The following is a 13227-nucleotide window of genomic DNA, read 5'->3' on the forward strand; positions in this document are numbered from 1 at the left end:
GCATGATGTCACCCCTTTAAGTATTTTAATGTAAGCATTCATATTAATTATAAGTTATTAAGTATAGCAGTGTTAAACATACCAACACCACTCGTCCCGTTACCGTGGGGCTAAACCGCACCCCACTACACTACACTGTGTACTTTGAGGCTCAAAATGGCACTATATTGTATTTTGTAAGTCACACAATGGCTAATGTTGCTTACAGCGATGACTTATTGTGAAACACAAATCAAATTTTTCATCAGATGATTGTTTCAAGGTGTGAGAGTGTCAGAGTTGCCACTTGGAGTTATGTCTAGGAATCGCCTCTCATCACATGTTGTCCTTATCTAAAGACAAGAAAAGGGTTCTCTTGTGTCTGTTGCATGCCCTTGGCCTGCTCATTATGTGGTCTGCATAAAGAGACCCCAGTGAACATCTCTTTTGGATATGGGAACACAGCTGGCTAAGGGCTCTGAGTCAAGTAGAGGGACAAGACCACACACATGCACCCTTGGCCCATAGCTCTTATTCTAGTTAAGGTTTTTTTTAATCCCACTCTCATTAATGATTCAAGGGCAGGTGCCTGAATCCCATTAAGGTGAATTCACATTTAAAAGCCCAGAACTATCTTCAAGCCTTCAATGTTTAATACATTGAATGTTTGATGTGGTTAATGTTGCCTAGACGTCGTGATCCTAATTCATGTTATTCTGTTGTTTTATGTAACATTGTTTATTAACACAAAGCAATTCAGCCTAAATTACACAATATCAGAAAATACAAGATCAATTCCTGCAATAAAAGGAAATCGCTGGGGAAGGAGCTGAGGGAGGAGCTGGGGCAGTCGGGGTCTCGTGACTGGTCTCGTCGGGATCTCGTCCGTCAGTTCTGTGCTCCGTCCGACGTGGTGTCCAGCTCAAAGGGCTGCACCGTGTCCCTGTTGCACCGCACGTACGGGCAGCCCATCAGAAAGCGGCGGCAGTCTGCCCAGTGCCTCCTCCCGAGCTCCGCCAGGTCCCGTCTGAACTTCTGGGACATAAAGACGTAGAGGACGGGGTTGACCAGCGCCGCCGAGGACGCCAGCAGCCGGGCCAGGAGGGCCACGTAGCGGAAGCCCTTGGTGCCCCCCACGGTGCCCCCGACGAAGGAGAACATGAGGGCGTAGGAGGGCAGCCAGAGCAGCGTGAACACCAGCACCAGCAGGGCCGAGGTGTGCGTCACCTGCTTCTGGTAGCGCTCCAGCCGCGGCGCCCCCAGCTGCCGGGCGCGGCGCAGGAAGCGGTAGATCTTGGCGTACATCAACACGATGACGCCCAGCGGGAGCGCGAAGGCGCACAGGAAGAGGGCGGCGCTGTAGACCAGCTGGCTGACGTCGGACAGGAAGGCGAAGCAGTACACGGAGCTGGAGGAGCTGACAGTGCGGAAGGCGAACTGGGGCGCGGCGAGGGCTACGGCGGGTGCCCAGAGCAGCGCCACAACTGGTGTGATGCGCTGGCGCATCCTGGAGCGGAAGGCCCAGTTGGGGTGCACCACGGTGAGGTAGCGCGTCACGGCCAACGCCGCCAGCGTGAAGACGGACGCCGCCGAGCAGGCCACGCCCAGGAAGCTGATGGCCTTGCACAGGAAGCTGCCGTAGGGCCAGCGGCCCAGCGCGATGGCGGAGGTGTGGAAGGGCAGGCAGAGCAGCAGCAGGACGTCTGCGGCACTCAGGGCCAGCAGCAGGGTGTCGGTGCTGTGGGGGGCCTGGCCGTTCTTCCTCCGCCTGCCCGCCAGGATGGTGATGACCAGGGAGTGGCCCAGCAGGCCGGTGCCCAGGATGAGGGTGTCCAGAGTGGGCACTACCACCTGGATGATGCTGCCTTCCCCCCTCGCTGCGCCGATCCCACTGCTGTTGACCAGCTGAAGCTCGAAGTCGGCCATAGAAGGTCCTTCAGTCATTTCAGACGAATGTCCTGAGGTGACGTCTGTGGAAGCGTGGCTCCTGCCTTCAGCTCAGACCAGAGCCGTCATAAGCACGCTGTCACCCCAAAGAGATGTTAGCAGTATCGGCAGCTATTCAGGCAATCAAGATACGCACACTCAGCTGGGGTATATAGCCTGAGACATCACTGAAGGAAAAGATGACACATATATATATATATATATATATATATATATATATATATATATATATATATATATATATATATATATATATATATATATATATATATATATATATATATACATACATCCTGGTTATTTCATAGTTAGTTCATACCCTTGAAGAAAAGTTTATCTGAAGTTATTCTCGACCTTTTCCCATCAGTTGATATGAAGAAATCCAGTTGTGCTCACTGAGGAAATGAAAAGATGACCTTCCATGAGGTGTATATTTTTAGATGTGCTCCAAAGATGAGCAGCCTGTGTTTAAACTGCACAAACGCAGCAGTTACTCTTGTCACAGTGCTATTGATTTCTGGAAACCAGGCAACAGAGAAAGAATGAATCCCAAGGGTTATTGGCCGCTATTCCACACGAAAAGCATTCGACTCTACTCTATGATGAGTGCTCGTATTGGTTAGTTTACTCCTTGTCCTGTTTCTCACAAGCTCTCCAGATGCTTACAGCCTCTCGATACCACCGGCGTTGGCGAAAATCCTCTAGTAAATCTCAAACGCTCTTCAAGCTCCAATTAAAAAGGACTTGGGGAAATATCAGAAAAATCCAATTGCATGTGATTCAGGGTAAAGGTTGCGAGTTGTCAGCAGGCGACAGGGAGCTGGGAGCTTTGTCTGTTGTATTATGTACTATGTAGCAGGCGTACCGTACTGTTTGCACAGTGGCTCCTCTGGTCCGGGTATAGAGAGAGGCACGGACGAGATTATTCTCTTGCTTCACCTCTGATGAGCTGTGACTCAAACCCACTATGGCCATTCTGTTTTGGTCTGTGTAGATGAGTAGGAATGGGCTCCTTTGGCTTTCCATGATTCTCTTCAGCCGATAGTAGATTATTTAAGATGTGTGTTTATATTCCTCTCACGTAGTGTTTTAGCTACAACGATGTTTATTAATGCCTCCTCATCCGTCCAAAAGCCCAATTATCCTCACATTCATGAACTGTTTGACATGAACAAACAGTCCAGGCTTTTATTGTCGAGCATCAACGTTCATAAATGTGGTTTCTCGGATGACGGGGCGGAAAAAGGTTGGAAACCTTTTGAAGACACGGTGACGCTTAGTGCCAAGTAGCCTTCACGTAACACTGTGTGTATCGTAGTGCAGCCACTGCTCAAAATAGAGCTTCAACAGATGAAAGGGTACTGAATTGATTGTGAGAGAAAGTAGGCAGGTAATATGTGGATAAGGGGGTGAATAAAGCTTTAAAGAAATGTATTTTGCGGTGGTTATGGTCTTTTTCTCCTCACTTTTCTATTTTTTAAACCTGCCTTCATCTCCTAAATTAACCATCCCCCCCCGGAGAGAGCTTCATTTCTGAAAGGAAGACTTCAAAAATGATTTGGAATAAGGCGTGTTGAGGATTAGAGGCAGGCCGCCGCTAAAGACTGGATGATTGATTTAAAGTGGATCCAGGACTGCAGGCTATCTGTGTTCCCTCCTCCAGACTCTCTCTGCAAACCTCTTATACTGGAGTAGTCTTTGCCCTTGACCGAGCTGCACCAAGAAAAGTCCTCCATAATTAAGGAGTGTGGCAAATGATGTCAAGGATACTCTCCAATTACCATTTTAAGATTTTCCATTATTTTATGTACGGTTATTTAAATGCTCTTCATTTGATAACCTTGTTAAATGTTCTGTATTTTTTGGGACGAAATAATTTGGAAATAAAAAACTGCCAGGAAAAATAGTCAAACAATGTTTTTTCTTGTTACAGCTCGCCGAAAAAAATCAAAAATAAATCTAGTCAATGACAACCGAAGTCATGGACGCAACATCGGAAAACGCTAACCCCTGGCTCTCTCCTCTCCTCCCTCTCCCCTCCCAGACGTGGGGTCGGTGGAGGGCCTGGCGTACCACCGGGGCTGGGACACACTGTACTGGACCAGCTACACCACCTCCACCATCAGCCGCCACACCGTGGACCAGAGCCGCTCGGTGGCCTACAACCGCAACACGGTGGTCACCATGTCCGGGGACGACCACCCCCGCGCCTTCGTGCTGGACGAATGCCAGGAGTGAGTGGTCTGTTCACTCTCACCGTGGTGTGAGAAGTGATGTGTTCCTGTCCAAACAGCCGTGGGGGGGGGGGGGGGGGGGGGGTGTCGCCCTGTTATAGGTCGCCCTGTTATAGGTCGCCCTGTTTAAAAAGGAAACCTCGGGGGAGCTTGGGTTTTTGTGAAGTGTAGGAAAGGCATGTCAAATTTCAAGTATAATTATTTACAATTTCAACACTAATTATATTAACTAAAAGAATCATGGGCAAAATGGACATCTTCAGATAATCCCGACATTTCATCCAAATAACTTCTTGGCTTGTAGACAAGCCCAGTAGATCTGGGGTATTTCAAACCCCAAAACATATTGTTGGGGAGAATGTTATTTCTTAGTTCCCCCCTGTCCTCTGGGGAAAACCAATCTTCCTGCATGATTTCCCTCCCATCAGCATCATGTTCTGGACCAACTGGAACGAGCAGGCCCCCAGCATCATGAGGGCCTCCCTGAATGGGGCCAACGTGCTGGTGATCATCGGCAGTGACATCAAGACCCCCAACGGCCTGGCCGTGGACCACCGCGCCGAGAAGCTCTACTTCTCTGACGCCACGCTGGACAAGATCGAACGCTGCGAGTATGACGGCAGCAACCGCTACGTGAGTCCTCTGTCCCCTACACCGAATGACCTTAATAATTGAACTACCTCCATAATAGTTTGGCCATAGTAATCTGTATGTGTGTAATGCTCTGAATGTGTAATAGTCTGTGTGTATGTGTATCTGTGTGTGTGTGTGTGTGTGTGTGTGTTATAGTCTGTGTGTAACAGTCTGTGTGCGTGTGTAACAGTCTGTGTCTAACCGTCTGTGTGTGTAACAGTCTGTGTGTTTGTGTATGTGTGAGTGTGTGTAACAGTCTGTGTGTGTAATAATCAGTGTGTAATAGTCTGTGTGTGTGTAACAGTCTGTGTGCAATAGTGTGTGTGTGTAACAGCCTGTGTGCGTGTCCGTCCTTGACCTCTAGATGCTTCTGAAGAACGAGCCGGTACACCCGTTCGGCCTGGCCGTGTACGGAGACTACATCTTCTGGACGGACTGGGTGAGGCGGGCCGTGCTGCGCGCCGACAAGTACACGGGCGGAGACATGAAGGTGCTGCGCGCCGACATCCCCCAGCAGCCCATGGGCATCATCGCCGTGGCCAACGACACCAACAGCTGTGAGTGGGGTTCACCTATCCATCCACTAGTTGATCAATAATCAATGAGCCACGGTGATCAGTGGCTGTGTCGATCGATGGTGATGGCAATGAAGGGTAATGGCTGTTCCCCTCTGACAGGTGAGTTCTCTCCGTGCCGAACAAACAACGGAGGTTGCCAGGACCTCTGTCTGCCCACCTCAGATGGACGGGTCAACTGCAGCTGCCGTGGAGACCGTCGACTCCTTGAGGACAACATGTGCTCAGGTTAGAGCAAGGGAGAAGGGGAGATGGGGTGGACTGGGGAGGGGAAATATGTCGTTGTTGTTGTTGTTGTTGTATGTTGTTTAAATCAGTGTAGGGTGGGGGGGGGGGGGCAGTAAAAATATGTTTGAGGAGATCTGATCTTCAAAATGTATCTGAAGTACTCATTTTAAATGAGTAATTAAACTATTTGTCAACCTTTGCTCCAACCAGCTCTGAATATTTCCTGTGGTAGCGTGGAGGACTTCGAGTGTGGCAACGGGGACTGTATAAACTACAGTCTGACCTGCGACGGCATGGCCCACTGCAAGGACAAGTCTGACGAGAAGCAGTCCTACTGCGGTAGGGCTCTGTTCTGAAGGACCTGCTTAGAGAGTTTCAATGAAAACTTTCCATAAAGTGTTCCACAATATTATTCCACCGTTATCCAATAATTCACATCACTAAGTAAATAACATCCATAAAATGCACACACAATTAAATCAATCCCACAGGTTCATTAGCATTACTACCTGGTGTTTGTAGAACACAAAATCATTTGAATGTATAACAACCAATCATCATGCTAACCATACTATGACATCATCGTCCTCCACAGCCAATCGGCTGTGTAAGAAGGGCTACCGGCGCTGCATCAACGGCCGCTGCATCGGCCACCAGTTCTGGTGCGACGGCACCGACGACTGTGGTGATCACTCGGATGAACTGCCCTGCAACAGTGAGAAAGAGTTCACCTCATGTGTTTGATCTCTTAGAATGATGGATTGATGTGTGCAAACTTCTGATCGTACCAACGTGTTGTCTCTCCAGTGACTCTGTGCAAGCTGGGCGAGTTCCAGTGTAAGGATGGAAGCTGCATCTCCAACTACAGCCGCTGTGACCAAGTGGTCAACTGTGAGGACGCCAGCGACGAGATGAACTGCCGTGAGTGATCGCTCTCTCTCTCCTCTCTCTCTCTTGCTCTCTGTCTCTCTCTTGTTCACTCTCTCTCTTTAGTGCGCCCTCTCCCTCCCTCCCCCTATAGGTGGACTGGGATGGAACCCAGTGCCTTTCAGCTGGGTGTGGAGCCCCCTAGCCCCTGTCTTGGTGTAAACTGATTGGTTTGGTGTTCTCATTTCCAGAAGCCACCGACTGCGCCCGCTTCTTCCGTCTGGGGGTGAAGGGCGCGTCGTTCCAGAGTTGTGAGAGGACCACGCTGTGCTACCTGCCCTCCTGGGTGTGTGACGGCAACAATGACTGTGGAGACTACTCCGATGAAAGGAACTGCCCAGGTACTAAACCCCTACCAGGTACTGAACCCTGTACCAGGTACTGAACCCTGTACCAGGTACTGAACCCTGTACCGGGTACTGAACCCTGTACCAGGTACTGAACCCCTACCGGGTACTGAACCCCTACCGGGTCCTGAACCCCTACCAGGTACTGAACCCTGTACCATTTACTGAACCCTGTACCAGGTACTAAACCCCTACCAGGTACTGAACCCTGTACCAGGTACTGAACCGTGCTGCAAAATCGTGAAGAAAATCTATTTCTAAAAATCTGAGGTGGTGCATTTCAACAAAGCTTGATCTAAATACATCACTAGAGCTAAAGCAACACGAGTCAGTGATGATATCTGAAGAGCAGGGCTCCAATGTCTTCTGAAGATGGAAAAGGATTTGGCCGCTCCTCCCACACATCACCCCCCCCCCCCCCAGAACATTTGTCAGAAGAAGGAGAAATAACAATATTTGCTGTTGGTACAGTAAGGATGTTCATAGAACCAACTGCCAAGCACTTACAATTGTTAGGTTAACCCATTTTCCATATACAACAAAGCCAGCTAGGATAAGATGCTACACGACTAAGTACCAGAGATGTGGACTCGAGTCACATGACTTGGACTCGAGTCAGACTCGAGTCATGATTTTGATGACTTCAGACTCAACTTGACAAAATTGCGCATGACTTGCGACTCGACTTAGACTTGACTGCTCTTGACTTGAGACTTGACTCGGACTTTGCCTCTTTGACTTGTAATGAGTCGACATGTCTTGAGTCAAAAACATTTATTGTTTTAGATATCTAACCTATTTCCCTCCTAGAGGGCGAGACACCCAAGACGCATTCACTTCCGTGAAGACGAGAAAAAAATCAGTGAGCGAAGACAAATCTACACTTCAATGATATCAAAACGAAATTTCGATATTGTTTATAGTTTATTCAGAATAAAATTGTAACTTTCATATCAGCTGCGTTTTGAGTTGGTCCCATTGAAGCCGTCTGGCCAGCCTCTGACACTTAAGACATCGTATCTAAATCATTGCTCAACCATTTACCTTCGTTCAAAAAATATAACAAATCTACACACTCGTATCTTCAATGATATCTAAACTGAATTTCGATATAATTTATGCTTTCTTCAAAAATCACAGTTTAAGTTTCATATTGGCTTCGTTTCAGTTGGTCTCATTGATTTACGTTGACGCTGGAGGTGAGGACGTTCAGCAGTGTTGCCAGATTCGACATTTTTTACAGACCTATTGGCCTAAGTTTTGAGGACGTTCAGGCAGTGTTGCCAGATTGGGTGGTTTTCCCACCCTATTGGGCAACTTTTAACAACATAAGGTTTCGGCGCATGCGCATATCATAACACATTTGAAGACAGAAACAATGAACATATAACTGTATTGATAAGAAATTACTGTACATTAGAGTGATATGTTGAAATTATGATCAATAGCCTAATTATGACATTAAGTAAAAATACATGGTGACTTGTTCAAGACTTGAAAACGTTTGGGACTTGGACTCGACTTGGCTTTGGTGTGACTTTGACTTGGACTCGACTTGCCTTTCCCTGTCTTGACTTGGGACTCGACTCGGACTTGACTGCTAAGACTTGGGACTTGCTTGGGACTTGCCAAACAGTGACTTTGTCCCATCTCTGCTAAGTACTAACCTCACAAACAACACCCAGCCTGCTCGACGACACCGTGTCCTCATTAGAAGCGGTGTGTTTGTGTCTCTATCCTCAGACAAGAGGAAGCTGAAGTGTCCGGTGAACTTCTTTGCCTGCCCCAGTGGCCGCTGCATCCCCATGAGCTGGACGTGTGACAAAGAGAACGACTGTGAGAACGGGGCCGACGAGACACACTGTGGTCAGTCCTCCAGGCTACAATCACCTTTGTTCTTCGTTTTGTATTGTTGTCTATAAAATGTAAGGGTTAGGGTAATCTCAAGGCACAGCATGCTAGGTATAATACTTGGTAGATATTATACCTGGTAGATCTGTTTAACTAGATAAAAGTTGGTTAATAATGAGCTTTAATGGATCAAGTAAACCCCATCTAAGCACTTCCGATGCAGTTAGGAGCAAAAGTTTATATGTTTTCAGTTCTCACATTCCTTAAATTATCTTATCTCATGCCAACTCAATGTCCATATTTATCACTCAATTCTTGTTCCAGCACCAATTGTGATGCAAAATCATTAATTTCCTGCATCTCCGCATTCGTTGGGCATTTTGCAAGTCCAAGGACTGGAACCACTTATTACGAATCATGTTGATGTCATTCCCTCATGAGCCCTCTTGACTGTCCCTTAGCTCTCTCTCTCTCTCTCTCTCTCTCTCTCTTTCCAGACAAGTTCTGCACGTCCAGCCAGTTTGAGTGCTCCAACCACCGCTGCATCTCCAGCCGGTGGGTGTGCGACGGGGCGGACGACTGCGGTGACGGCTCCGATGAGGACCTCAAGTGTAGTGAGTTGTGACCGATGAACACTGTGAACACAGCTTCTCTCATGGCACGTCACACTGACCTGGCCCATGTCCATCGGTTGGACGAGTTTGATGGATGTATAAGGAGGGATCATGTCTCGAGCACGGCATAGTTCAGAGCCAGTGAAGCTTTGACTTTATGGTCTGAACCAAAGTGATGATTGGTGAAGAATCGCAAACCTTTGAAGGCAGGTTTAGTGTAAGGGTATTTTGTCAAATGTTTTCCCATAATGTTTTGAATCCCATCCTGTTAAGTGACTGCCTTAGAGGTCATATTTTAATGAGGTTTTTATAATTTTCTCTTTTTCTTATTTGATCTATTTGATATTCTTTAAAGCCTAAATTAATATTATACAAAGAAATAAAAATAAATTCTCTGTAGATCAAAAATATTTGGTATGTTCCATAATGTCCTCTTTGTTGAAATCCTCAAAACCATAATGAATACATCACTGCCTTGGAATCCCTTGTTTAAAACCAATTTCCTCAGAGCTCTTGCATAAACACAATTCTGGCTCCTCAGACAAAGACTCGCTGTTCAGAAATTAATTTAATAATACACACGTCATTTGGCTGACGCTTTCATCCAAATTCTCTTGCAGTACAGTGATTGCAAACATTGTCAGCATGGAGGGCCCCAGTGCGGAAGGCTTCTCCCAATGTACGTCATATGTCTGTGTGGCATGATGACTCTTCTCGTTCCTCCCCAGAATCCAAGACCTGCAGCCCTGAGGCCTTCCAGTGCCCGGGCTCCCACATGTGTGTCCCCCAGCGCTGGAAGTGTGACGGAGACAAGGACTGTCCTGATGGGGCTGACGAGAGCGTCAAGGCTGGATGCTGTGAGTCCAAAGCCCTAGTGTTGATGTAGTTTATTGGTTCTCCTTATAAAAAGGGTTGGAACACCCAGAGCAGCAAGCTCTTGTGGTTTGGTGTCCAGTCATCCATCCCTTTTAAACACCGACTCTCCCCTTCTAGTGTACACAAGCAACAACACTTGTGACGAGAACGAGTTCATGTGCCAGAACCGGCAGTGCATCCCCAAGCACTTTGTGTGCGATCACGACATAGACTGCTCCGATGGCTCTGATGAATCACCAGAGTGTGGTAAGTGGACCGCGGTGGGAGAGAGGGAGAGACGTGTAAAGGAGGTCATTGAGTTGACAACGATAAACAAAGGAGAGGGTGAAAGACATTTAATAAGGGTTGTCACTTTTTATGGTTCAATGACGCAACAACATGAGGATCATGTCTCTCTTTCTCACAGACTACCCCACCTGTGGCCCGGAGGAGTTCCGCTGTGCCAACGGCCGCTGTCTGAACCAGAAGAGCTGGGAGTGTGACCGGGAGTTTGACTGTCAGGACCGCTCGGATGAGGCCCCCAAGAACCCCCACTGCACAAACTCAGGTAAAGAGCCTCGACCGATATACCCCTCGTCTTTCGCCTGAAGACAGGAAAGAAAACTCAAAGGATGGACGCATGGGAGGGACAGGAGTAGGGATCGACCGATATGGATTTTTTAGGGCCGATACCGATATTTTTTCATCAGCCTTAGCCGATAACCGATACGCCAATACCGATTTTCTTGAGCCGATATTTGGAGCCGATAATACCCTGGAAATCCAGAGTTCTCGCGAGAGCACAATTTGAATTTGCTCAGCGAGACACTTTGGGAACGAGCAATATACTTGTGTATACTCGTGATGTATCAATATAGGCGGGCCAAAAGCGTTGTTGTTTTACCGACCGGATACGGCAAGAGTCTTATCTATTGGTTAGCTCCACTGGTTTGGATACGTCACCCCTTGTATTCTTCGGATATTTTCAAATGCATGCTTGGTGCGGCCCCTCGAGTTGGGCCATTTTCATTACTCGTTGCCAGACCCTACAGTTTTCTAGATGTGGGTCTGGATTTCCAGGCTAAGCCTCCCTCAATTAACATCATAAAAATGACACAATGATGATAACAAATGTTACAATATGTCAATTAAAAAAAAATGAACTGTTTATTGAACTGCCTGTAAATCATGCCGAAGAAAAAAAAAGAAAAAAAAAGGCTGATACTGAAAAAAATATCGGCCGATACCGATACACTAAAAAAGCAAATGTCCGCCGATAATATCGGCTGGTCGATATATCAGTCGATCACTAGACAGGAGGGAGGGGGAGGAACACTTACTGTGCGTTCACACCAAAAGCGAATTGAGCTGCCAAATCACCGGAAGTCATTCACTTTCTATGGGCAAGAGCGACCAAAGCGACACAAGCGTCAAACGCTACCAGCGGCAAAAGGTGAGCGACCAGCGACTGAGGTGAATCATTTTTAATTAAATAGTCTAGATAGATAGATAGCCTAGTCAAGTGTTTATTAAAACCAAACGACACAAATCGTCAGGAATTCATTTAGGGGATTCGGCTCACAAAGGACAGTAGCCTACAAGACCACACAGAACAAGGAAGACAAGTGTGACTGGACATACTGAAAATACATCACACTAAAACTAGACAACCGTAGGTAGGTAGGTAGGTAGCTAGCTAGCTAGCTAGCTAGCTAGCTAGCTAGCTAGCTAGGTAGGTAGGTAGGTAGGTAGGTTGGTTCCATTATTTGCCTTGCGGAGCCAGCCAGTCCTGTGCGCGTATGCAAATTAGCCATGTGCGTCAATTTGTTTGAGTGAGCGACGAATGAGTGCAGATCATGATTTGCAGATCAGTAAAACATACTTTAACCAGCCTACTACAGCACGCAACGTTTTTTTGCTCTCGTTGTAATTACATTTTAGTTTTTTTTTAATATATATATATTGGAGGGGAATCACTGTCCTACTTGCTGTCAAAGCACTTTATCCAACAAGCAAAACCGTCTCTGCAATATGGCCAAAGTGTATGGGAGTTCACTCTTTGATATGTCTGAACTAAAAGCATACGGCTCCTTTAAATGCATCTGCAAAATTGAATTGTACGTCATGAGCGACTTCAGCGACAAAAGTGAAAAGAAATATTCACAGCGATACTTTGAGCGACCAAAGCGTCTTTGCAGTGCAATTCGCTTCTGGTGTGAACGTGCAGAAACGGGATTGTCCATCAACAGGCATGGGGGCACATGGTCTTTATAAGGGCTCACATTAAAAGACTGAAGAAGGTTGGGGGGCGCTCAACCTTGTAAAAATGAAAAACAAAATCTTTGATCACATTTCTGAAGTGCAGTGTTGTGAATGTTGCATACACACCCCCTTACAAGGTTCTTCTTGTACAGGGTTCCCCAAGCTAAACACCACACGCCTTTCTCCCTCTTCTCTTGCAGAGAGGAAGTGCAACGAGTCTGCGTTCATGTGCCGCAACGGCAAGTGCCTGAACGAGACCCTGCTCTGCGACCGCAACGACGACTGCGGAGACGGCTCAGACGAACTCAACTGCTTCATCAACGAATGCCTGAACAGCAAGCTGAGCGGCTGCTCCCAGCTCTGCGACGACCTCAAGATTGGCTTCAAGGTACCCCGCTGGTTTGGTGGTTACCTGGGGTGGGCTCGGCCGTCCTGGCCTCGGCGGTTTCTTCCCCTGGTTGCTTAACTTCCAGAGTTTCAACAGATGAGAGGCTGGGAAGAACCCAAGATATTTGTAATGCAACCCTCAACATAATGTGATTTGAGTAGATTAACGAAGGCTACGTAAAAGTAATTGCCTCTAATAAGCCTTATTGGCCAAAAGGATGATGGATTATGTATCTGACATGCAAAGGCAGGAACGATAATGGCGAGGAAGGAGGCGGGGCTTGTTACTTCATTGGCAAGATGTTTTGGAACCGGACTTGTGGTTATGCAACAGCGTTTAAAAACCTGTTTCGGTTCACTTGCATGAAAGCAGGAGGCCCGGTGGTTT

The 13227-nt window shown here is 47.2% G+C and overlaps 2 protein-coding genes across 2 annotated transcripts in view; one reads left to right on the plus strand and one right to left on the minus strand.

The window, feature by feature from the left end:
• LOC307079561 (low-density lipoprotein receptor-related protein 1-like) overlaps positions 1 to 13227 on the plus strand; it is a 99375-nt gene that overhangs the window by 64708 nt on the left and 21440 nt on the right. The window contains exons 42-55 of the mRNA XM_079741987.1: positions 3971 to 4160; positions 4589 to 4793; positions 5158 to 5350; positions 5471 to 5596; positions 5807 to 5935; positions 6192 to 6311; positions 6404 to 6517; positions 6715 to 6864; positions 8614 to 8736; positions 9219 to 9335; positions 10064 to 10192; positions 10329 to 10457; positions 10618 to 10758; positions 12653 to 12840. Coding sequence (XP_079598113.1) covers positions 3971 to 4160; positions 4589 to 4793; positions 5158 to 5350; positions 5471 to 5596; positions 5807 to 5935; positions 6192 to 6311; positions 6404 to 6517; positions 6715 to 6864; positions 8614 to 8736; positions 9219 to 9335; positions 10064 to 10192; positions 10329 to 10457; positions 10618 to 10758; positions 12653 to 12840 — 2054 coding nt within the window. The remainder of the gene's footprint in view (positions 1 to 3970; positions 4161 to 4588; positions 4794 to 5157; positions 5351 to 5470; positions 5597 to 5806; positions 5936 to 6191; positions 6312 to 6403; positions 6518 to 6714; positions 6865 to 8613; positions 8737 to 9218; positions 9336 to 10063; positions 10193 to 10328; positions 10458 to 10617; positions 10759 to 12652; positions 12841 to 13227) is intronic.
• LOC307079562 (galanin receptor type 1) lies at positions 868 to 1923 on the minus strand (the record flags this gene model as incomplete). The annotated part of the gene is made up of 1 exon (XM_079741988.1): positions 868 to 1923. One exon carries the CDS (start codon positions 1921 to 1923, stop codon positions 868 to 870), a length of 1056 nt encoding a protein of 351 aa, XP_079598114.1.

The sequence above is a fragment of the Pollachius pollachius genome (assembly GCF_949987615.1).
Source record: "Pollachius pollachius genome assembly, chromosome: 8".
NCBI lineage: Eukaryota > Metazoa > Chordata > Actinopteri > Gadiformes > Gadidae > Pollachius > Pollachius pollachius.